At 41.3% G+C, this 25,633-nt stretch overlaps 2 protein-coding genes across 2 annotated transcripts; both read left to right on the forward strand.

Annotated features, from left to right (window-relative positions):
- The first annotated feature begins 1,092 nt into the window (after nt 1-1,092).
- Nucleotides 1,093-14,114, forward strand: LOC134209422 (uncharacterized). Its single transcript, XM_062685411.1, has 8 exons — nt 1,093-1,216; nt 1,278-2,016; nt 2,073-2,540; nt 12,525-12,691; nt 12,748-12,945; nt 13,006-13,281; nt 13,337-13,577; nt 13,637-14,114. The coding sequence occupies exons 1-8, from the start codon at nt 1,116-1,118 to the stop codon at nt 14,084-14,086; spliced, it is 2,640 nt and encodes an 879-aa protein (XP_062541395.1). The 5' UTR covers nt 1,093-1,115; the 3' UTR covers nt 14,087-14,114.
- Nucleotides 14,115-22,420: 8,306 nt separating this feature from the next.
- LOC134215594 (carboxypeptidase B-like) lies at nt 22,421-23,995 on the forward strand. Its single transcript, XM_062694748.1, has 5 exons — nt 22,421-22,547; nt 22,616-22,813; nt 22,877-23,152; nt 23,208-23,448; nt 23,512-23,995. The coding sequence occupies exons 1-5, from the start codon at nt 22,474-22,476 to the stop codon at nt 23,959-23,961; spliced, it is 1,239 nt and encodes a 412-aa protein (XP_062550732.1). The 5' UTR covers nt 22,421-22,473; the 3' UTR covers nt 23,962-23,995.
- The last annotated feature ends 1,638 nt before the right edge of the window (nt 23,996-25,633 follow it).

The following is a 25,633-nucleotide window of genomic DNA, read 5'->3' on the forward strand; positions in this document are numbered from 1 at the left end:
CAATTCCCACTATTTTTTATTTTATCCTAATTTTTGTTTGTACCTACACCAAAGCTATGAATTAATGCCAAAACTAAACTTTTGATACAGGGCCTTTTGATACGAAAAGAAACAATTGAATTAGACTAAGTTAACAATACTAATGCAAAAATAAAAATTTTCTCACCTGGAAAGTCTAACTATGCGGATCTGAGAGATAGCTGCTCGGATATCATAAGTGGTCTCATATCACAATTATATGTGATATTATAAACGTTATCTAACATATTACTAAAATTTATTATCCCTACATAACCACAAATGGTTTGATCTCATAGAATATTGTTGATTCAACCCTTCAAAACTGAGGTGAAGCACCAACATTTTGAGCAATTTTTGTTCAATCTCCGTTATACGTCATTTGTCGTATGTTTGCTGGGATTTCCTTTGTACATGGGACAATTATGCGTATAAGGGCAGTATAAGTTTTGAAAAAAAAAGCTTTCAACATGGGGACCTTATTTACCAAACAGGTAAAGACATTTCAATACCTTTTTTTTGTTCTACGTAAGAAGCTGAATGACTTCTAGAAGCGTGGTTTCGACTTTGAGAATTGTCCGATATCGGAAGATGCCCGGCGCTAGGGAATCCCCCCATATATAACACTATGGATGGCGACCGATTATTATCTCATTCAATCGATCCGAAAATAGTTAGAACACGACCACAAATTATTTATCAATGTTATGGGTTGACATTAAAAAACGAACTTCTAGATTATAATTGAATGTTGTTTCTTAATAGCACACGCATCTGTTTAATTTACTTTAAACATTATTACATGATTCGACTTTTTTGCTGTGAATGACACCATTGTTTGAAAAAACAAACATTTCTCCAAAACTAATAAAGATCTAAGAAATGTCTCTTCGGAAGTACGATAAAACGTTTGTTAACCGCTTCATAATTTGCATTAAGATAACACTTCACCGCTCTGGTAGTGTCGAGATGACGGCATGATTCATCCAGAGCCGCTGATACGCTGATTAAGTCCAATAAACCGGTTGTTCTGTCTCACATACTATATGCTGTACGGACAACGTGTGTTACTTGCTTTATTTATTTTTTAGTTCGACATGAGTTCTTATACCATTAGGATGACACAAACTATCAGTGCAGTGTTGTTCTTATCGATACTGACCCCACCGATAATCAGTGATCAAGTTTTGTACAAAGGGTAACACTTGTATGTCACGTGTGGAACTAGTTCGCTTCATGTTTTATTTTGTCAGTTACAGAGCATATGAAGCACATACGACCACACCTATCGATGTGGAGTTAGTTCAAAGAACGGGTAAAGATTTGAATTCAGACTTTCGGAGCCAACCCGCCCTTGATAAAATATCATCCGCGATGGTTAACCCATTGGAAAACAAATTATTCGTAGATCTCTTCAAGAAGCGCAATGCCACGCGTCGGCTTCTGTTGTCTGATGTACAAAAAACGATTAATCGTGAAACAATGTTCAATAAAATTCGTTACGTTAAACGTCGAAGCATCGAGGCATTGAATATAGTGAATGCAAACGGTACTAGTTTTGCATACTTCTGGACACTGGATGAGATCTATCAATATTTGAACATGCTGGAGAAAAAGTATCCCGAATTGGTTGAAGTGATGGACTACGGAATGACTCACGAAAATCGTCCAATTAAAGTAATTACCATCAGCTCTAACGGTACGGTGGATAAGTCCCGTCCAGTTGTGTTGATTGATGGAGGAATGCATGCTCGAGAATGGGCCTCACATATGGCAGTTGTATACTTGATACATCAGTTGGTTGAATGTTCCGAAGAGAACATGGATCTTTTGGACAACACCGATTGGGTGATCGTGCCTGTAGCTAATCCAGATGGGTACGAGTACACTCAAATTGAAAGACTGTGGAGGAAGAATAGAGCACCGATCAATGGTTCGTCTTGCATTGGAACTGATTTAAACAGGAACTTTCCATTTCAATGGAAAGACTACGGAAATGTAAGTTCGGTAAAAATCCTTTTAAATATTTGATTAATATACTATTTTGATTTTAGAAATGCTCAATTGGATTTGCTGGCCTAGGCCCTGCTTCAGAATTGGAAACACAAGCTATAATAAATCTAATGACAAACTATGCATCGGCTACGAAGGTGTACTTGGCTGTTCACTCTTGTGGAGACTTCATCTTATACCCTTATGGATACGATCACGTTGATGCGCCAAATAAAGAGAAATTGCATGCTCTAGGGGAAAAGGCAGCAGAGGCTGTTAGGACGGTACATGGTTCAAACTATTCGGTAGGGAGTGCAGCGTCACTACTCTATCCAGCCAATGGAAGCGACGATTACATTTACGGTCAGCTAGGGGTTGAATATGCTTACACGTTGGAACTTTCGTGTAGTGAGTCCAGCAGCGGTAGTATATTTGTCATCAGTGTGGCAGAGATGCAGCGGATCAATAAAGAGGCCTTCGAGATGTTCAAAGTATTTGGTAAATTTGCTGGTGAACAAATGATCAGCAGTGCATAGACACCACAGTTTTAAATATTCAATCATTTGATAACAGAAGAAAACATTCACACCTAAACTGTATTAGTGAAACTAGTTCGTCTAAATCATTTTTTTTTTTTCAAAAATCAACAAAATAAAACCTCAAACAAAAATTCATAAAATCGTTCGAGCCTAATATTTGCATATCTGCATGCTAATTTATATTACTTTTTATTTTATTGTTTCTGCCTTTTTCAAACACCAAGGCATATCGAAAAAGCTATATACACTTTCTCCACAGTTTTTGGAACACTTAATTATTTTCGTAACATTCCATTACATCTATATTGCCACAAAATCAACTAATTGTAAATATTATTACATGAATACCATCATTAGAATCTAAGCTTTTGAATCGCTATGTAATATGTAATTTTAAATATGTTTTTTTGTTTTATAATATTTGATTATAAGAGAAAAAATGGACTTCAGATTGAAGCCAATTAACCATAATATGTACGGAGCACTTCAAGTGTTCAAGATGTCGGCAAATGTAAGCAACGCTGTTTTAATGCAAATATTAGTTCCAATTTACAAATTCGATTATTCTACCAATACAATTGTTACAATATAAATTTAACCTACAGTTATTACTTTTCATCGTGGATGACGTCACAAAAAAATAATTAGGAAGCGAATTATAAAGGAAAGACTTAACTGTTCCATAACTGTGGAGAAATATTGTCATGGTCACAAATATGGAACCCTGATCCAAATCATATTTCTTCAAATAAATCAAATCTAAAGCATTTTAAGCATTTAAAGCAGTCAAAATTGTGTTGGATCGCCAAGTAGATATCTGATATTGCTGATAAACACTTATTTACCATGGGAAATAGTGAATTTGATTGTGAAATTATTACTTTTTGGCAAAAGTGTTCCAAAATTGTGGGTGTTCCATAATTGTTGGGGGAGTGTATTCAAAACATTATTTTTTAAATATAATTATCGCAGACCCTCAATGCTATTTGCATGATTCAAATACGCTTATAAAAATTACCAAATATTTTTACTGTGTAGTCACTGATGACGATTGTCTGATCGCCCAATGAGTATTCATTTCATGGTTTGTAATCTCGTTTCTGATTACTACAAAGGTATATGCAAGCCAACCCGTTGCTATAAATGCCGCTTGATAACAGTCTTCTGACAGCGACTTCGCAGATAATTTGTTGGGTTTTCTCAATTGACTGGATTACTAATAATGGGGTGCAAGTGTCAAAAATGTTGGTTCGAAGAAACGAGTTGCGTTGCAAATCTCTATTCGATTGCGTGAGATAAAATACTCATGGAAGAAGTTATATAATTATCACTGGCAAACAGACGTAACACTTTCAAATATTAAAATATAAATTGTCACTCTACAATGAAATTGCAGCACACTATAAGCGTTGTAACTTTTCTGCCATAAGGTCAAACATTTGAAAATTTGTATGCTCCAACCTCTATGTGCACAGTCCGAGAGCTCTAGTATTTAATGGTCGATAACAGCGCTGGCCACGTCCTTACAGTCTATCGGGGATAGGGAGGAATTGATGATGCAACCACTCCCCCTCTGCAAGCCGAGAAAATTTCTGCTCTAACCACAAGTTTATGCGGAGTTAAATTGGAATCGGGAGGGTAGAGTTTCGTCTTGGTTAACTAATTGGATGCCGGAACGACTTTTTCGCTCATTTCGAATTCTAACATTTACCTGCTAGAATTAGTCAAGTTTTAGATATAGGATAGATGATTTGGAAACGGCATGAAAGCCCATTTCCAGTTCTAGCGATTGCTAGAACATGGGAAATATATAGAAAGATACAAAGTATGAGGAATGGAACGGGCCTGGGATTAAACTCACGACCTCCTGCGTATGATGCAGAAGTGGTAGCCATACACCATTACAGCTCAGCCACACTTCAGCAAATCAACCATATTTCGAATGAAAATAACAGATGCCTGGATTTATGCTTTGCTAGTCTTCGTGACACTGCTCCATCAATTTCATTATCTCCTGCGCCGTTGGTAAAGTGGGTTGTCCATCATCCACCACTACACATTATTATCGAGAAACACAACTTAGTTAAATGCAAAGACGACATTCCACCTGTTATTTACGACTTCTGGAAAGCAGACATCGGCAGCATGAACCATATTCTTTCGACACTGGACTGGGATGACATATTGCATGCTAACAATGTAGATGCTGCAGCTCAAACTTTTTCCCATGTTATGTCGTACGTGATAGATAGACATGTTCCCAAGCGAAGCCTATCTGTTAACCGCACTCCAGACACCTAGACTCCGGCAGTTAAAAAAGCAGAAGAAAGCGATTCTGAGGAAGTACTCCAAGCACAAGAGTCAACCACTTAGAGACCACTACGTGCGACTCAATAATGTCTACAAGAGCGTTAGCCGGAGATGTTTTCTTCGCTATCAGAACAGCATACAACGTTGCCTCAAGTCCCAGCCGAAGTCTTTCTGGAAATACGTTAAAGAACAGCGCAGCGAATATGGGATTCCTTCTTCAATGCAATGGAATGGTGCTGTTTTATCCGACCAACAAGCCATATGTGATCAGTTCGCATCGAAGTTCTTCGGTATTTTTTCGCTAGAAACTCTAACCGCTGAACAGATTAACGCCGCATCATGTATTACTGAGCCTTCAGGATTCATTATGCCTATTATTAACATCAATGACGATTCCATAATGGCAGCCGCAGGTAAACTGAAAACATCGACTTGCGTTGGACCTGATGGCATTCCTTCGGTAATATTGAAGAAGTCGATTGGTAGTTTGTTAACCCCGCTGCTTAAGATCTTCAATATGTCGCTCGCTACTGGAGTGTTCCCTTCCTGCTGGAAAAGTGCATTTATCTGTGCACAAAAAATTTATCCTGTGCACAAAAAGGGTGATAGGAGAGAAATCGATAACTACCGTGGAATATCGTCCTTAAGCGCTGTTTCAAAACTCTTCGAGCTCGTTGTGATGGATCGTCTACTTTTCCACTCAGGCGACATCTAAGCATAGACCAACATGGGTTCATCTCGGGACGCTCAACGACATCAAATCTTTTATGTCTCACCTCCTATGTGACTGACAGTATGCTAGAGCGAGCGCAAACTGATGTGGTGTACCTAGACCTTTCAGCAGCATTCGATAAAGTCAAATCAAATCGCTGTTGCAAAGCTTGAGAGGTTTGGAATACAAGGGACACTTTTGAACTGGTTCCAGTCCTACCTAAGCGACCGTCAGTCGCAAGTAGTCATAGGTAATTCCACTTCGGCATCGTTTCCCATCACCTCTGGCGTACCGCAAGGCAGCCATCTTGGACCCATTATCTTTCTCCTATATTTCAACGATGTAAACGCAGTAATAGAGGGACCTCGGCTATCCTTCGCTGATGATTTCAAAATCTATTCTAATATACGCTCTGAAGTAGATGCACAGTTTCTACAACGGCAATTGGATGCCTTCGCCGATTGGTGCCAGAAGAATCGTATGACTGTTAATCCTGACAAATGTTCAGTTATTCCGTTTTCTTGACTAAAGAATACACAAGTTTATAACTATTTTCTTTCTGGAGTTCAGTTGGAAAGGGTGGACGAAATTAAGGACTTGGGGGTTAACATTTCAGCAATACGTATCTTTTGCAGTAAATAAGGCATCCAAATGTCTGGGATTTATTTTTCGGATAACAAAAACGTTTTCGGATATTTATTGCTTAAAGGCAATTTACTGTGCCTTAGTGCGTTCGATACTGGAGTATGGCTCGACTATTTGGAGCCCATTCTACCACAATGGAGCAGAGAGAATCGAGTCAGTTCAACGGCGCTTCATTAGATTCGCACTCCGTCGACTACCATGGCAAGATCCACTGCATCTACCAAGCTACGAGAACCGTTGCCGACTAATTCGTCTGGATACCCTTGCAAGGCGGAGAGATGTAGCTAGAGCTCTTCTAGTTTCCGACATCCTCCAAAACAGAGTTGATTGCCCGAGCATTCTTGAACGAGTAGACATTTATGTAAGACCTCGAGCAATTCGGAACAATATGATGCTGCGACCACCATCTCATCGTACTAATTATGGAGTGAATAATGCTATTACTGGGTTACAGAGGACAAGAGACGTGCTTCGAGCTAGATTTTTTACGGTGTTAAGATAGTTTTTGTAATATAAGTTTTTTTGTCAATGCACAAACCATCATTGGGGCTACGAAGCCTGTTGATGTAGAACCAAAAATAAATATAGATGTAGAACCCAAATAAATAAATAAATAAATAAATAAAATAAATATGACCACCAAGCCCGTATAGTTTGAAAGTTTCTTTGAATATGGTGAAATACTTTCAAAAATGGAAATAAAAAGCTCACAAAAAAATACACCAATATAAACCAATCTCCCAATTTTTCACATAATTTCAAAACTAAAGCAATTTTCAGGGGGTTTTATTAGTTCTAACAGGACATATATCCCTTATGCTTCTTCGCTGTTGAATCTTAAATTAGGCACTAAGGTGGCCAGAACCGGTACACTTACCCTACTGCATTCTACAGCAGAATGTGAATCGCTAAAATGTGTATAACCAAGCTGTTCGCATAAAAAAAGTTTAAAAGTCACATTTCTGCGTGATGGATGATGAGACAATACTCCAGAGTGGCAATCGAACGAAAAGCACTGGGCTGGGAACATCCTAAAATAGTCAAATCGGACGAAGAACTGAATAAATCGAGAGACAATGTGCAAATCATGTTGTTTCTGATGTTGTAAAAATTGTATGCCAAGTTGTAGAAATTTGACACGCGCCACTCCGATTTGGATGAAATTTTGCAAAGTATTCATTATAAGAGTATAAGTGTTTTGCCATGAGGAAAGATCGTTTGGACTCACGAATATTTTTTGAGAAGGACGTATGTGTTTTTGATGTAAATGTCTTCGAAAAACCGTTACTCGGAGAGTTATGGAGAAAAAGTGTCTGAGAATGAATAGTAGGGAGTCAAATGGGCCTTTTGAAAAAAATACAAACTGAAATTTTTTACGTGATGAAAAAGTAATTAATTCTTAAATTAAAACTAAAATTCCAAAAACAAGCAATTTTTTATATTTTTTATTTTGCGGGTAAAATTGTAATTAAAAGGGAAATGTAGTGAAGGTAGTGACAAACCGGACATTAATGTATTTAAAAAGTTCTTCAAAGAGCGACTTTTGATACATTGTTAAAAATTCATTTTATTTTACAAATTTCTGAAAACTCAGATGTGAATAAGTACCATTATATAGAAAAAAATCATTTGATAAATGTATTGGAGGTAACCACTTTCCTTCGATGGGACTCGAACCCACGGCCCCCAGTACGCTAGACTGGTGCTTCTAACCAACTAAGCTACGAATAACTCCGTCGGCCTTCGCAACTTAGCGGCTACTGAATGAGCCCGAAATTCCCAAATCGGACGCATAGTCGAAGCACTCACAATCCATATTCCAAACCAACGCTCCCACATGTGTGTAGTACACATTCATATTTTAGAGTGAACGTGAGAATTTAAATTGTCAAGCAGCTACACACATTCTTCATCAGCAAATGCACTGATCAAGTAGAGGGTCGTGGGTTCGAGTCCCATTAAAGGTAAATGGTTACCTCCAACACATTTTTAAAATCAAAATCTTCCATATAATGTACATATTAACATCTGAGTTTTCAGAACATTGTAACTTAATATCCCAGTCGGATTGTCCAATACCCGGAAAATAGGCAATTAAGTTTGATCAAATTAAATTCAATTTAAGTTATTCAAAAATACTTTTCAATGCCAGAATATAATTTTGCATAAAATTTTGTATCGTAATGCTCATACTAACAATCTTCTTAAGAGTAGCCATTTTCGATATATATCAAATTTAATTCTATAAATGTCAAAAAAATTATGAAAATACTCCGTTTTTATAAGTAACTTGCATCTAAGCACCTTTACTCAACTCACTTCAACGAAACTTTGAGAGACAGTGAATAATTTTTAGTAGACCTATGCACCGCCACGTCACGCCGCCGCTACCGACAATTTTCTCACGCTGCCGCCTTTAAAAATAAATCGGAAATTAATCAAGCCGCCGAACATTTTTTACCACGCCGATGACATTTTTGCTGTTATGTCTAGATTAATGTAGCTAATGCAGAAAGTACATACTTTTTAATTAAAAATAGACAATTTCAGCAAAAAAAAAATATATTTTGAAATATTTCTGGAAGAGTTCTTGAAGAATTTCTAAAGAAATCTCTGAGGAAAAATCAGAAGTGTTATGTACAAGACACAACCGCCCAACGTAAACTGGTTTCGAACAAAAGTAGCGTATCTTAAGATATGAAAATTGTTGGATACGACAATTGTTTAAAAAATTTACTATGAAAACCCAAATTTAGTCCTCAGTGGTAATGATGCCTTTCTTGGATCAGAATTGCCTACATTTGGGTTTTGAAGCATTTGATGAAATATTTCAATAGAAGAAGCCCTAGAGAAGCATTCTCTTTTCCGTTTGCAACATTTATTATTCAGAAACATTCCAATCATAGGCATATCTTGTTTTTCGTGCATCACTAGAAATCATAAAATGTCAATCATGTACCAAAACCCAATTAATTTGGTTGTGGTGCGCGCGAGTAGTAAACGTTGCGGACGGGAAAAGATAGTGTGTGTGTGTTATTACATTCTAACTCCTACTGTCTGGCAGTGTTGGTAAAATCTCAAAATCTCAAATCTCATCGGCGATTCAAACCATGCGTGAGTCAAATCCCATCAGAATTATGATCGAGAGATTTGCTCATGATTTGAATCGCAATTTGCATCATTGCATGATATTTACGTGTTCTTCGTGAATGCATTGAATTAACTATTTTTCGTCTAAAACAATGGCTAATAATTATATATAAACAAAACATACGTCTCGATTGCGTTTTGACGCTTTTTAGAACGAAATCATTTTTCGGTGAGTGAGCGAAGCGATGCGATTCTGGCCGAGAAACTCAAGCGCGATGCTTCCCCTACAGAATCGCAGGCGAGTTAGCTCGTGCATGAAACTTCGATGATTCAGATTTGAGTATGATTCTACCAACACTGAGTGTCACTATGGGTAAAATATTCGTGCAACCATTTTATTAATATCATTGCAAGACTTTTGAATCAGGGAGCACGAAGGTGATAGCTCTTTTGTATCTCATATAGCCCGTTTCAAGAACGTATGCGTTCCGAAGCTTTTGTCGTGTACAATAAATACCGCATTATTGCACCCACGTATTATAAAAATATCTTAAGTGCATTCACACTTCCTGAATCAAAGTTCAATCCTTCTGATTCAGGAGCGCATTTAATTGGACAAAATATTATTAGGCCGATATAAATATTTTTTTAACTATGTCTCACCCACATTGTTATTTTGCTCAAAAAATAACAACTTGAGCGGCAACAAAAAAAATTTCCGGTAAATTTTGAGAACTTTCAAAACATTTTTTAACAAATCCGAGGAGTTTTTTTTTTATTTTTTTTTTCCATTTTAATATTTATTTTTTACTAGCAGACCCGTCGAACTTTGCTTCGCCTAAAATTGATTTATTCTCTGATTAATTCTCGAGTTATGCAGAAATTTTTGGTTCATTTGTATGGGAGCCCCCCTTTCCAGAGGGGGGGAGGACGTTGCAAACCACCACAGAAACATGTCTTCTCTTCCAAAACCTCCACACGCCAGATTTGTTTCCATTTGCTTGATCTCGAGTTATGATGAAATTGGTGTTTCATTTGTATATGAGCCAGGTTTCAAAGAGGAGAAGGGTCTCTAACCATCTTAAGAACCTTCCTCGGCCTCAAAAACCTCTGCATTCAAATTTTCATGCCGCTCGATTCAGTAGAAGAAGAAGAAGATTACCTCCTCCCCATTGACTTTGCGGAGACCATAATTTTTAATAAATATGTGTAACGGCCTTATTAGTTTTCAGTTTGCAAAAAAATGCATTTTTCAAAGTTGTTTTTTAATATAAATTGATTGCATTACTAGCAAGGGCATTGGCATTGATAACAATTGATCGTCTCATGCCTGCACAAACATGCCCTTATCTGGATCACTTTTTATACACCATGCACTACATTACGCATTTTTGTTACATTTGTTTCGACCGCGGTCGCGCTGGTCCGGCTCCATTGTTTTACTTTTTGTGCGAAACACCGCACAAAAAGGAGAGTCCAAAAGCCAACCGCACTGAACGGCGACGGCCGAAACGAGACTCTTGCGGACAAGAAAAGAGGATGCTGCCAAAATGATCCGATACCCTATTTTAACATTCATAACCCAAAGTTTCAATATAATTGACAAATTGGTAGAGAATTTCCGAATCGATTGATATATAAATCTCAAAAATCCATCGGAAGATAAAGGCGCTATTAAAGTTCAAAATCTTACATAATTTCGTGACGGTCTCGAATTTGGAAATTTTCATTTGTCACCCTGTATCCGAGTCTTCCCCTTAGACGTAGTTTACGTCAAAATCGGGAGCGTATTTTTATATGTTTCGGAGGAACTTTCAAGGGAATTGAATTTCCCGGATAAATGCTGTAAGGTTTTATGGGCGAGTTCTTGGAGAAATTCTGGAGAAGTTTTCGTTTCTGGGGAGATTCTTGGAGGAATTTGTGAAGGAGTTCCTAAGAATTGTTAAACAAATATCCGGAGAAATAATCTCCAGAATTTTTTTTGTAAATTACTTTCCGGGAGAATCCTTGGTTCCTCCAAGAAGCTAGGAAATCCTGGAAAAAATCCCAGAGAAATGCGCCTGAGATTTTCTTGATCTAGATTATGCAGTTATATTTTCATGAGAAGTTCTTCAAGAATTCCTGGACAATTTTCAGGAATCCCGGGAGGAGGGTTTAGTGGAATTCCATGTGAATTCAGGAGGACCGAAGAAATATATGAAGAGTCCTCGTTATTTAAGTTATTTAAGAAGTGACAGGACTTCTCGGAGATTTCCTGAGCAAACATCTTGAATCATTCATATTGAAAATTTCGGAGAAATTCCTGAAGATTTTTTTAAGGAATCACCCGAAGAATTCCTGGAAGAACTTCCAAACGAATTCCTGGAAAAATTTTCGGAGGAATTCCTGGAAGAACTTCCAAACGAATTCCTGGCAAAACTTTCGGAGGAATTCCCGGAGGAACATCCGGAGGAACTCCTGGAGAAACTTCCGGAGGAATTCCTGGAGGATCTTCCGGATGAATCTCTGGAGGAACATCCGGAGGAGTTCCTGGAGGAACTTCCGGAGGAACTTCCGGAGGAATTCCTAGAGGAACTTCCTGGAGGAATTCCTAGAGGAACTTCCGGATGAATTCCTAGAGGAACATCCGGAGGAATTCCTAGACGAACTTTCTGGAGGAACTTCCGGATGAATTCCTGGAGGAACTTCCGGAGGAATTCTTGAAGGAACATCCGGACAAATTCCTGAAGGATCTTTGGAGCAATTCCTGGAGCAACGAATTACTCGCGAAGCTTCACGAAGATTTTTGGGGATTCGATGTTCTTCTCTGTGAGTAGTAGATAGGCAAGAGAAAGGAGAAAAAATGTTGGCGAGTATTTAGCATCGCCTAGGCTTACAGATTTCCACTAATGCAGATGAGTTTCTGCGTCCAATAGCTCGATTCCCGTTTTCAAATAATTTTGATTTGAATGTCGATAAAATGTTGTCTGTATCAAACTCTTTGTCCAACCACTGTATACATTTTTGAAAAAAAAATGATTGTAACCCTTTGATATTAAATTGAACAGTGGCCCTATTTTATTTGATTGAAAAGCCATATACAATCTATATGCAAAATCAATTAATTTGCCTAATACATTCCATGCGTAATCAAAGCTGCACAAAAAGAAACAATTATGTTTACCAATCAATCATTTTTCGCGGGAGTTACCAATATCAATCTTTTATCAACAGACTAGATGCCCAAGATAACAGCTATAAAACAGCTGAGGTTATTCATAACAGTAGCCATTACGTGGGCTGAATTAGACTTGGAAGCGCGTGGTACAAGCATGAAGTTCACGGTATCCCTCGCTTTGTCCGTTTTGGCCGTGCTGGTCAGCACAGAGCAGGTGTCATACAGAAAGTATTATTCTTAGTTAGTTTCTAGTGTGAACCACATAACGAAATCTGTTGTTTTAGTTACAAAGTGTATAAGATCGAGCTAGAATCCAGAGAGCAGCACACACAATTACGACGTTGGGAGGATGTGGATGGTGTAGACTTTTGGGATCGCGCTGGCCGACGTGTCATGATTAGTCCCGAATTGCAAAATCATTTCGAAAAATTCCTAGAAGCGAACAAAATTACGCACGAGCTTATCATCGATGATGTGGAAGCGTAAGACATTGATTCAGATGTGATTCAGAACTATAGAAGTCAATAAAATTTGTCTTCCAGTACCATTGATGCGGAACGAAAATATGATCAGGAATATAGAAAGACCAAATCAGCATCCGGTCGTAGCACCGTGGATTTCGACCACTACTGGAGAACCCAGGAAATCTACGACTATTTAGATGAGCTGGCAGCATCTTATCCAAGTCTGGTTTCGGTGGAAGTTATTGGCCATTCATATGAAAATCGTGAGATCAAGTCCATTACCATCGCATCCACTAATGGACAAGTAAGTGGCTCAAAACCAGTTATCTTCATCGACGGTGGAGTACATGCACGGTAAGATCTCGTTCATGAAAAAAATCTTTGTAATGCCTTACTGTAATACTTTTAGAGAGTGGGCTGCCATCATGTCTGTTGTATACCTGATCCACGAGCTGGTAGAACACAGCTCTGAATACCCCGACATGTTGACAAATGATTGGGTCATCATTCCAGTGGCAAATCCAGATGGTTATGAGTTTTCTCATACATCAAACCGTATGTGGCGTAAGAATCGTTTCCCAGGATCCATCCTTTGCACAGGTGTTGACCTGAACCGTAATTTCGCGTACCAGTGGGCCTCTGGAAGCAATGTGAGTAATATAGATCAAAAACCTTGAGCAACCCTCAACTGACTGAGTAAAATTTTTAGCTATGCTCTGATACCTACCCCGGTACTGGTCCAACATCAGAAAGCGAAACTCAAGCCCTGGTATCGCTGATGGAGCGCTACAGAAGCAGTCTGACACTCTATCTTGCAGTTCACACCTATGGTGATATGATTCTGTACCCATACGGATATGCATGGCCATTCATCCCGGTTGACAATGCGGCTGCACATATCACTTTGGGACAAAATGCTAGAGCTGCTGTGTTAGCCGTTGGTGGACCCACCTATGTCGTGGGCAACAGCGCCGAAATATTGTACACAGCATTCGGTGCAAGTGATGATTACGCATTGGGACTGGCTGGATTCACGTATGGATTCACACTTGAGCTGACTGGCGGTGGCAGCCAGGGATTCGATTTGCCTGCAACTCAGCTTCAAAGCGTGGCGCACGCTACTTTCCAAATATTCCGATCAATGGCTAACGACATTTAGAAAGTCTAATAAATAAAAGTAAGATCAACTTTGAGTTTTTATTATTTCTCTAGTTTTTAAAATCTACGGAATTCTACAAATCTACCTACTTTATATTGCAATCAATAGTAATAACAAGATGTAATAACATTATTGTACTTTGCAGTTATGATAATCGAAAAGCGTTACGAAAACATGATAGATTTTGAACGTGAATACCTATCTCAGCCATTTCTTGATGGATTTTTAATTTTCTTTGGACCATCCGATGGACGCTTTCATTACGATATATGGCCGGGGTTCTGCCAGAATTCACCAAACGGCGTTTAAACTAACTTGTGATATTTTGTTCATATCGGGGTTCTGCCAGATCGTACCAAGCGGCTTTTTGACTGACTTGTGATATGTTGTTCGGAAAAGGAAAAAGGAAGTCATTTTACATCAATTCATATGCACAATTATGGAGTTGATCTGTAATCAATTAAATCTGCTGAACGAAAGGTTGGGCTTAAAAAAGGGTAATTTTTTAATAGCGCTTGGTGTGAATTGGCTGAACCCCGACCAAATGGAACACGGAAATTTATTTATTTTACCTCAAGCAAATGCATGTTTTATGATTATGGGATTATGAGATATCGGATAAGGCATTGAACATTTTGAATCCGTTATACGAAATCTTGGGCAAAAATGTGAGTACATATTTTTTATTTATTAGCGCTTGGTGCGATATGGCAGATCCCCGGCCATATTGAAACGTTGAATTGTAATTATTTACCGTTGCGGACAACCTCATTGTAGTGCATCATTCGGTACCCTGCAAGCCGCCGTGCTCTCACCCGTAATTTATATGTGATTGTCGTTGTATTTGTTTGTATATACATGTTCATTTCATTTGTATGACGCTAGATATTTTTTGTTGAGGGCTACGAAATGGTGAGTTGACATCCTGGAAAAAGCACCTAGCACAGATCTGGTCCTCTCAAGTTCCACTACTTACGCTTCCACTGGTCGGATGACAATTGACCGCCACCTAAGGGTTGCCTACTTAGCTGGTAGTTTAGCCTGGGCACGGTTGTCCTTCTGACATTAGCTAGAGTGATGGTCCTGTGGGCTCTGCCTAGGATGTGGTGGGGCTCGACAGTGGGCTCTGTTGAACTTCTATAAAAAGCTGCATGCGACCGTGTGCTGCTCAAAGCACACTAGCATAGTTCTGGTGTTGGGTGGGACTTTGAACTAATTTGACTTTACTGATCGAGCGTCTGTTCACCAAGGAGGAGGCGCGGCTCCAACAGCGTCTGTTCTGGCATCAACTTCTTCTTCTTCTTATTGGCATTACCTCCCCACACTGGGACAAAGCCGCCTCGCAGCTTAGTGTTCATTAAGCACTTACACAGTTATTATCTGCGAGGTTTCTAAGCCAGGTTACCATTTTTGCATTCGTAATCATGAGGTTAACAAGATGATACTTTATGCCCAGGAAGTCGAGACAATATCCTATCAGAAAATTGCCTAGACCGGCATCGAGAATTGAACCCAGCCACCGCACTGCTAGGGAGGGCCCCATGGCATAAACCACTGCTCCCGAACATCAATTTGTTCGAGAATCGATAATGAAAGAATACGGACTGATTTTACGGCAATGACTCTCAGCGCGAAACAACGGACACGAATAGGAGCATGGATCGTTTTCAACCCAGCCCGGTGTGATAAATTGGCATAACTTGCCAATGAGACACGCCGCATGAAGTTTGAGATCCTGGAACTAAGTGAAGCCCGCTGGCCAAACTTTGGAGAACACAGAATACCGTCGGGGCAAATTCTGCTATACTCTGGTTTACGAGGTGAATACGCTCCCCTGCATCGCAGAGTTGGCTTCCTACAAAGCATCCAGGCACACTCTGCGCTTATGAAGTGGGAACCTATAAGTGAAAGGATAATCGTTGCCAGATTTAGAACACGGGTCCGAAAGCTTACAATAATCCCATATTACGCGCCAACCGATACTGCCGATTTGCAAGACAAAGAGAACTTCTACACCCAACTCAATACCGTCGTAAATAGAATTCCGAAGGGTGATATCAAGATCTGTATCTGGGACTTCAATGCGAAGATCGCATCTGACTACTCGAACCATGAGCGCATTATGGGACGCCATGGTCTCAGAGAAATAAGCGAAAACGGAAAGCTGTTCGCAGAATTCTATGGTAATAATGACATGGTGATCGGAGGATCGCTCTTCCCTCATTGACCGGGTCACAAGGTCACATGGCTCTCCCGTGACGGCTTTACATCAGCCAAAAAAGGAAAACGGGGCCTACTTGAAGTACGGAATAAACGTAGTGCCCTCATCATTGACGAAATACGCCTGCACATTGCGCGGATTCATCGGCAGGAGAAGAGAGTTGAACGACGGTTCAACACACGCCGACTGGAAGATGCCACGGTGAAACGGTCCTTAGTTGAAGAACTGGAAACGCGTGCTGCAGATATTCCGGGAGGTGGCTTCCATGCTGCCACCAAGAAGGCCATCAAGAATGCCTTCATCGCTACCAGTAGTGATAATAATCTTGGCGAACTGCGCACCCAGAGAAAACAATGGATCACCGATGAGACCTTGAGGAAGATAGAGGAGTGAAGAGAAACCAAAGCGGCGATGGAGTGATAAAAAACCAGAGGAGCCAAAGTCTTAGTCCGTCAACGATACTCGGCTTTGGAGAAGAAAGTGACACGCTCATGTCGACGGGACAAGCGAGCGTGGGCGGACTCTCTAGCCGGCGAAGGAGAGAGCTGCAGCAACCGGGGACATTCGCATCCTCTACGATATCTCACGACGGTTAAGCGGGGCGAAGATGAATGCAACGATGCCTGAAAGACGCGAATGGTCAGTTATTGACTGACCCAACTGACCAGTTGAACTGCTGGTTCGAGCGATTCGAACAACTTTTCAAGTGGCAGCCAGGCTACCACCACCTCAACATGATTTGCCTAGGGTCCGACAGATAACACGCTCCATCACTGCTAGAGATTCAAACAGCCATCCAAAGCTTGAAATCGAATAAAGTCCCGGGGTCGATCACATATCAGCCGAGATGCTCAAAGCTGACCCCATGACATCCGCTCAACTACTGTATCGTTTATTTCGTAATATCCGGGACACCGCAACTTTCCCAATCGATTGGATGCAAGGTACCTTAGTGAAGGTGCCCAAAAAGGTGGCCGGACTGTATGCGATAACTGGCGAGGCATTATGTTGCTGTGTATCGTTCTCAAAGTTCTTTGCAAAGTTATCCTAGCCCAGATTCAGGAGAAGATCGTTGTGTCTCTCCGGCGGCAGCAGATCCGATTCCGTGCCGGAAGATCCTGTGTGGACCTTATTGTCTCGCTCCGTATCATTCTGGAGCAGTTCAACGAATTCCAAGAGTCCCTTTACTTGATATTCATTGACTACTTTTCGAGAGTACGCATGGATCAAGAAAGCATGAGCTGCCTTTGCGCACCAAAATAAGAATTTTAAACATTAACGTGAAATCTGTGCTGTTATACGCTAGAAACATGGTGTATATCAGTGCAGAACACTCAACGGCTGCAAGTGTTCATCAACAGATGCCTGCGGTATATAATTCGGACCTGGTGGTCTTACAACTGGATCTCAAACAACGAGCTCTAGCGTCGTTGTCACCAGAGCCGATAGCAATATAAATTCGGGATCGGAAATGGGGCTGGGTCGGCCGATGCTGGGTCATTAGGCCGAATGGTCATTAGGAAAAAGGAGGAAGAAGTATTAAGGAAAACGGAAGAAAGAAGAAGGAAAAAGAAAGGAGGAAGGAGGAAAAAGAAAGAAATAAGTAAGAAGAAGGAAGAAGAAAAAAGAATGAAGAAGGGAGAAAGTAGGAAAGAAACGGAAGAAAAAAGAGGGAAGAAGGAAGAGGGAAGAGGGAAAAGAAAGAAGGGAAGAAGGAAGAAGGAAGAAGAAGAAAGGAAGAAGGAAGAAGAAAGAAGAAAAAAGGAAGAAGGAAGAAGTGAAAAGGAAGAAGGAAAAATAAAAGATGGAAGAGGGAAGAAGGAAGAGGGGAGAAGGAAGAAAGAAGAAGAAAGAAATAAGAAGGAAGACAGAAAAAGGAAGGAGGACAAAGGAAGAAGGAAGAAGGAAGTAGGAAGAAGGAAGTAAGAAGAAGAAAGAAGGAAGTAGGGGCCCTCCTTAGCCGTGCGGTAAGACGCGCGGCTACAAAGCAAGACCATGCTGAGGGTGGCTGGGTTCGATTCCCGGTGCCGGTCTGGGTACTTTTCGGATTGGAAATTGTCTGACTTCCCTGGGCATAGAAGTATCATTGTGCTGGGCATAGAAGTATCATTGTATACCTCATGCTATATGAATGCAAAAATGGTCACCTGGCTTAGAAACCTCGCAATTAATAACTGTGGAAGTGCTTAATGAACACTGAGCTGCGAGGCGGCTCTGTCCCAGTGTGGGGATGTAATGTCAATAAGAAGAAGAAGAAGAAGGAAAAGAAAGAAAGAAGAAGGAAGAAGGAAGAATGGAGTAGGAAGTAGAAAGAAGGAATAAGGAAGAAAGAAGAAAGAAGAAGGAAGAATGAAGAAGGAAAAAGAAGAAGGGGGCCGTGTCCCCGGGCCCCCACTAATATTATGTACCAAAACCAACCTTTTTTGAACATTTTGGGGCCCCCACAAGCTGTCGGCCACGGGGCCTCCTTTCGTCTAAATCCGGCCCTGACAGGACCAATAAGTAAAAAGTAAGTAGATATTTTGACAGTTTTTGCCTTCCTTTTATCGTTGGTCGTTATATATTGAGAGCGATTTCTGCAAACCCTGGCTTTAACCAAACTAGTACCCACTTCCCATTCCGGACGATATTTTTACCAAACTAGTTAATTGTGAGGTTACAGCCATCGGACAGCCTTTTTGAAAGTGGAGATTGCCGAGCAGCACACGCGTGGCCTCAATCCTTCAATCGCCTGGGGCATTTCAGCAAGTCATCAACACGATACTAGGCTCAAAGTGCACTTCTGGTTATTTGGATGATGTCTTCATCGGTGGAAGCACGGAGCTTTTCCTCTCAGAGTTGTCGCTCTGCCGATTTCTAATACCCGCTTCCCATTCCTTCGTCGCACGATGCCGAAGTCCGGGATGTTGACGTTCACCTCCGGTTTTAGGTGCGTTTCGGTGATGAACGCCACGTCTATTTCCTTCTCCTCAAGGAAATCCTTCAGCTCGATTGATTTGCTCTTTAGCGAGCAAGCGTTCCAGTTGACCAGGCCCACCCTAGCAGCCATTTTCAATGATGAACATGCCAAGTGTGAAGACCTGGTCGAATCGGGTTTTGCAGCCGCGCAGTCGAGTGGCGAGCTGCGCGAATATCGGCATCAGTTGCTCCGGAGTGTACAGCGGGGCAGATTCTTCCGGTGGGACGGCTTCGTTCTCCGACTGCCGATGGAACCCAGGAGGAGGAAGCGGGGGCCATTCGCTGGTGGATGGTGCCGACGATGTTGGAGCTTGGACCGATGGAGCTGCCGCTGCCAGTCGCTTGTGCGGCTGTAGCGGTGGGAGTATTGGAATCACACGACGGGGGATGGGATGGCTGGAAAGTTCACCTCGTTGATTACAGGAACGCGGTTCTTCTTCGGCACGGTTCTGGTGGAAGCCTTCTTCCGGATTTCCAGGAACTCCGCTCGCTTTGGGCAGCCCTTAGTGGTGGCCCGATTTTTGTCGCCACAGTTGGCGCACTTGGACTCGGCCACCCCCACCTTATCGCACTCATCGGTCGGATGGGGTTTGCCACACTTGTTGCAGCGCGGCTTCATGCGGCAGTTCCTGGTGCCGTGCCCGAAATTGAAGCAGTTGGTGCACTGCGTGACGTCGCGGTGCACTGGCCGATATCGCTCCCAGTCAACGACGGTGTAATTTATAACGCCGACCAGCTTCAGGTCCTTCCACGTGGTGGAGCAGCCGTGTTCCAGGTGGACCAGGTAAAGCTGGTCACGATATCTCCTCGTCTTGTCGTGACGAGCGATCTTGTGCACGGCCACCGGTTTCAATCCGCAACTTTCGAGCTCAGCTTTTAACTCCTCTTCCTTCATGTCCTGGAGTCCTTGTAGCAAAGCCTTTAGCGGCTTCGTGCCGGGGTGGTCATGAGTGTAGAACTCATACTTGTGGACCTCGAGGAACTTTACGACGGATTGATGATGGTCCTTGTTTGCCGGCATTACTTTCACGTCCTCGCTGCAGAGCCGGAAAGTACATTTCAGCCCCTTAGCGATCAGCTGGCGAATTTTCGGGCGCAAATCCGGTGGATCGCCCTTGACAAACACGGGCGGGCATTTCTCCTTCCGCTCCGGTTGCACCTGCGGCAGCTGTGATTGCTGCTTCTTCCTCTTTTTCGGCGGATTGCCGGCGTCATCAAGCGGCAACGGCGAGAACACGCTCTGCAAAAGCTGCTTGGAGGGGTTACCCGCGCCTCCAAGAGCAGTGTGATTAGGCACTTTTCCAGCGACCGAATCGGCCACCGAGTCTCCCATGACGGGTCCGGGAGAAAATAACGCCAACGCGACAAGCGAAAACGTAAACAGCGAACGAACGAGAAAAACACTTGGGAAAAATGCGAGAGCAAAAAACACGTCCGTACGTGTTGCTGTCTCGAACTGGAATGATGCTGAGTCCGCTTCGCTGCGATCGCTTAGATGCGTCCGCTCTGCGTGGAATCTTGTTCAAACTGAGTGATTGATTTTTGATGTCTGTGCTAGTGATGCATGTACGTGATTGGTTAGTTTACCTATTTCTAAACTTTATATCAATTATCGATAATAAATAGTTAAAAAATAGTATTTTCTTATAAATACAAAGAAGCGTTGACTCTTCCTTGATCGAATAGTCCAAAAAAATCGAAAATGCATCAAGAAACGGCTGATATATTAACGTTCAAAGCTTATCATATTTTCGTGACGGTCTCCGATTTTCACAATCGTAAAGTGTACCTTAATATAGAAAAGACAGACGTAGTCATATGTCAAAAAAACTTCTTCTTCTTGACTTCAGTACTTCTCTATCATAATAATAATGCTTTTACAGAAATATGGCTTTATATGAATGAATCCTTAGAATTGTCGCTCACACACTTTCACTCCAACATTGCATTGCTTACAACATGCTGTTGAAACAAGAAGTACTGCGGCATTGTAATTTTTTCAAGCAAACAAAGATCATGGGAAAAGTACACGGTCGAACATTTTAGGCGTGATAATGTGTCGAGAACTGTCATAGAATTGTTTGGTCTACTAAGCTCCATTAATATACAAAGGTGATTATAAGGCCAAAGACACGAAGCAACTCATAAGCAGGATAAGAAGCAGCATTCTGGAAATCGATGTGGCAGATCCGTACAGCGGTCATGTCATACCAGCAAGACTAAGCTGCGCCGCACTGCGAACCACCAACCATATGCTAATATTCATTAGTCTAAGTTTGAAGACTAAGGACAACTCTTTGTATAACATACATCAGATTGAACTGTACTTCTTTGTAGTTTTTCTCCCAAGCCATTCTTTCAATCCAGTTTTATAGTTGCCACCCGTTAGATTGGCAACCATATTACGCAACACACAAATCGAAAGCATACAGAAATTTGTGCGCTTCGCGCTTCGAAATCTAAGTTGTAGGGATCCTTTACCCAACTATAACTTATTATGTATGCTGGAGGGACTCAATGCATTCAAATCTCGCAGAAACGTATCTGACGCTCTATTTTTAAAAGCCAGTATTGTCGGAAATATGTTTCCCATAACTTGTTCGGACAAGTTACATTTCGAGAAGGAAGAGAAGGTCTGAAATTATCTCAACAATTTGCAATTCCAAATAGATTTCAAAACTATGCTAGAAATTACCCGAAGTATCGTATAATACGAACTCTCTGTATATTATGAACTGTGAACGTTTAAATGTAATAATGTCTAGAGAACAAATTAGACATGTGTTTAGTCATAGTTTTAGTTGAATGACCAATGAATGTATGTATTATTTTAGATAATGGGCATGCTGCCTAGCTTCAAATAAATCAATACAAATTATTTTTAACGTTGTCACACAATTCCCTCTCAACTGCTATTCCTATCGTTATCGTTTCGTAATTTTTACTACTATTACAGCTGGGGAAGCCATATAACAGTTGGAATGTAATGTAATAATCATAATTGAATCTGATAATCCAATCAGGAAGGAAATAAAACATTTGATAAAGCATAGTGAGAAAAACCGACTGTATATAAATTAATCTTAATTGAAGGAATCATATCAAAGTTTTATCAGCTAGACGACCGTTATTACAGCTATAAAGTTGCAGACATTGCGCGCTCCCGTAACCATTAATCGATTTGAACTAACAAGTGCACGGCCTAAAAATGAAGTTCTCAGCAACCGCCGTGTTGCTTACTCTGGCGTTGCTGATTAACGCAGAACAGGTTTCTTACAGAAAGTAAACTTCGAAATCTTGTTTCAGATATAATTCTAGTGAAATACGGCTAAAGTTGTGTATCGTTTCAGTTACAAAGTGTACAAAATTGAGTTCGCCACCAGAGATCAACAAGTTCAACTGAAGCAATGGGAGGAAAAAGACGGTGTAGACTTTTGGGATCGCGCAGGGCATCGAGTAATGATCCATCCTGAATTGCAACAAGAGTTCGAAAGCTTTCTGGTGTCGAATCAAATTTCTCATGAGCTTATCATCGGTGATGTGGAAGCGTGAGTAGTTGATCGTTCTATGATGTAGTGCAACAGAAGAGTAACATATGGATTGTCTTACAGAACCATTGAAGCTGAGCGAAAATATGATCAGGAATACAGAAAAGCAAAATTAGCTTCCGGACGTAGCACCATTGATTTCGAACACTTTTGGAATACCCAAGAGATCTATGACTATATTGATGAGTTGGCGATTGAATATCCGAATTTAGTTTCGGTTGAAGTAATTGGTAGCACCCACGAGAACCGTGAAATCAAGTCCATCACCATCACCAGCACTAGTGGCCAAGTCAACGGCACGAAACCAGTTATCTTTATCGACGGTGGAGTACATGCTCGGTAAAAGCTCTTTGTGAAAAGGAATATGCTTCGTAATCTAATTTGAATTTTCCAGCGAATGGGCCGGAGTCATGTCTGTTGTGTATCTGATCCACGAACTGGTGGAACACAGCTATGAATATGAGGATATGTTCGAGAATGATTGGGTCATCGTTCCAGTGGCGAATCCGGATGGTTATGAGTTTTCACATACAACTAACCGCATGTGGCGTAAGAATCGTTTCCCATCCTCAATCCAGTGCACGGGAATTGACCTGAATCGTAATTTCGCGTTCCAGTGGAGGCTTGGCACCAACGTAAGTTAATTCAGTGTGGAAATTATGCAACTAACACTATTCTAACTACATCATTATTTTTAGCGTTGCTCTGACACTTTTGGGGGTAGAATACCGACATCAGAAAGGGAAACCCAAGCCTTGGTAGCGCTTATGGAGCGTTATAGAGAACATCTGGTGCTTTACTTAGCAGTTCATACGTACGGAAACATGATTCTGTACCCTTACGGATATGCATGGCCGTTCGTCCCGGTTGATAACGCTGCGGAACATATCACCATCGGTGAAAATGCAAGAGAAGCCGTCTTGGCTGTTGGTGGGCCCAACTATGTCGTAGGTAACAGCGCCGAAGTATTGTACATCGCTTACGGTACGAGCGATGACTACGCAATAGCACTCGGTGGATTCCAGTATGGCTACACATTAGAGTTGACCGGTGGCGGTAATACAGGATTCGATTTGCCTGCAAGTGAGCTTCAAAGTGTTGCACAGGCTACTTTCGAAATTTTCCGATCAATGTCGGAGGATATTTAGAAAAATAAAGATCTCTCTTATATATCAACCTTGATTACTGTTGAATTCTAAATAGGGCTTAAAATCCCTCATCATTATTTTTTCAGTTCTCAGGGATTCTCTCTCAATTGACAAACAAATGAACACACAATATCAAATCATTGGATGGTGGCCCACCCTTTACTGCTTCTTACATGGATCTGATTTCGATGCCAAAAACCATCGTGAGAAAATGTCATTGGGTCCTCCTTAGCCGTGCGGTAAGACCATGCTGAGGGTGGCTGGGTTCTATTGCCGGTGCCGGTCTATGCAATTTTCGGTTTGAAAATTGTCTCGATTTCTCTGGACATAAAAGTATCATCGTGTTAGCCTCATGATATAAGAATGCAAAAATGGTAACTTGAGTTAGAAACCTCGCAGTTAATAACTGTGAAAGTGTTGAATGAACACTGCGAGGCAGCAATGTCCCAGTGGGGGACGTAATGCCAAAAAGCAGAAGAGGAAGATGGTAAACTTAGCCAAGATGTCTTGGTGTATAAAGTATGGCTCCTAGAATGCGGAAATTGCTACTATAATTATTTTAGATTCTCGGTTTGCAATTATTTCATAATTTAATTTAAAGTTCATTTGGATAATTAATAATGTTTATTAAAGATATTCAATTTTCAAAAAAGAGCCAACCGCGGTGGAGGTTGGTACTCGGATTCTGATGACTTTTTCGCAAACGTGACCTTTAAGTGGTCTTGTTGTGTAGGGGTTATCGCCTATCTAGAGAGTAGGATGTTGAGGGTTCGAGTCCCTCCAAGACACGTGGATTCTAATTCGCAAATTTCTTATCAATTTGTCCATTTCGAAACATGTGCTGTGCATATGCACAGCCAAGATATATAACAAAAAAAATATTTCTTGTTATTTTCTCATAAACTTTCCGAGACAATATTTCTATTCAAGAAGTTCATCTGAAATTATTTCAGCAATTTTTTTCAAACCAATCGAAAGGAACTTCCGGAGGAACTTCCGTAGGAACTTCCGGAGGAATTCCCGGAGGAACTTCCGGAGGAATTCCCGGAGGAACTTCCGGAGGAATTCCCGGAGGAACTTACGGAGGAATTCCCGGAGGAACTTCCGGAGGAATTCCCGGAGGAACTTCCGGAGGAATTCCCGGAGGAACTTCCGGAGGAATTCCCGGAGGAACTTCCGGAGGAATTCCCTGAGGAACTTCCGGAGGAATTCCCGGAGGAACTTCCGGAGGAATTCCCTGAGGAACTTCCGGAGGAATTCCCGGAGGAACTTCCGGAGGAATTCCCGGAGGAACTTCCGGAGGAATTCCCTGAGGAACTTCCGGAGGAATTTCCGTTGTAACTTCCGGAGGAATTCCCGGAGGAACTTCCGGAGGAATTCCCGGAAAAACTTCCGGAGGAATTCCCGGAGGAACTTCCGGAGGAATTCCCGGAGGAACTTCCGGAGGAATTCCCGGAGGAACTTCCGGAGGAATTCCCGGAGGAACTTCCGGAGGAATTCCCGGAGGAATTCCCGGAGGAACTTCCGGAGGAATTCCCGGAGGAACTTCCGGAGGAATTCCCGGAGGAACTAAATTAATTTTTGAAAAAAATTCCTTGATATTCGGGTCCTGTCTGATCCTTTCGGTGGCTAGTATAGTAGATTCCCGGATCTCCTCCGGGAATTCCCTGCA

Source organism: Armigeres subalbatus, chromosome 2, assembly GCF_024139115.2.
Source record: "Armigeres subalbatus isolate Guangzhou_Male chromosome 2, GZ_Asu_2, whole genome shotgun sequence".
In the NCBI taxonomy this organism is placed as follows: Eukaryota; Metazoa; Arthropoda; class Insecta; order Diptera; family Culicidae; genus Armigeres; species Armigeres subalbatus.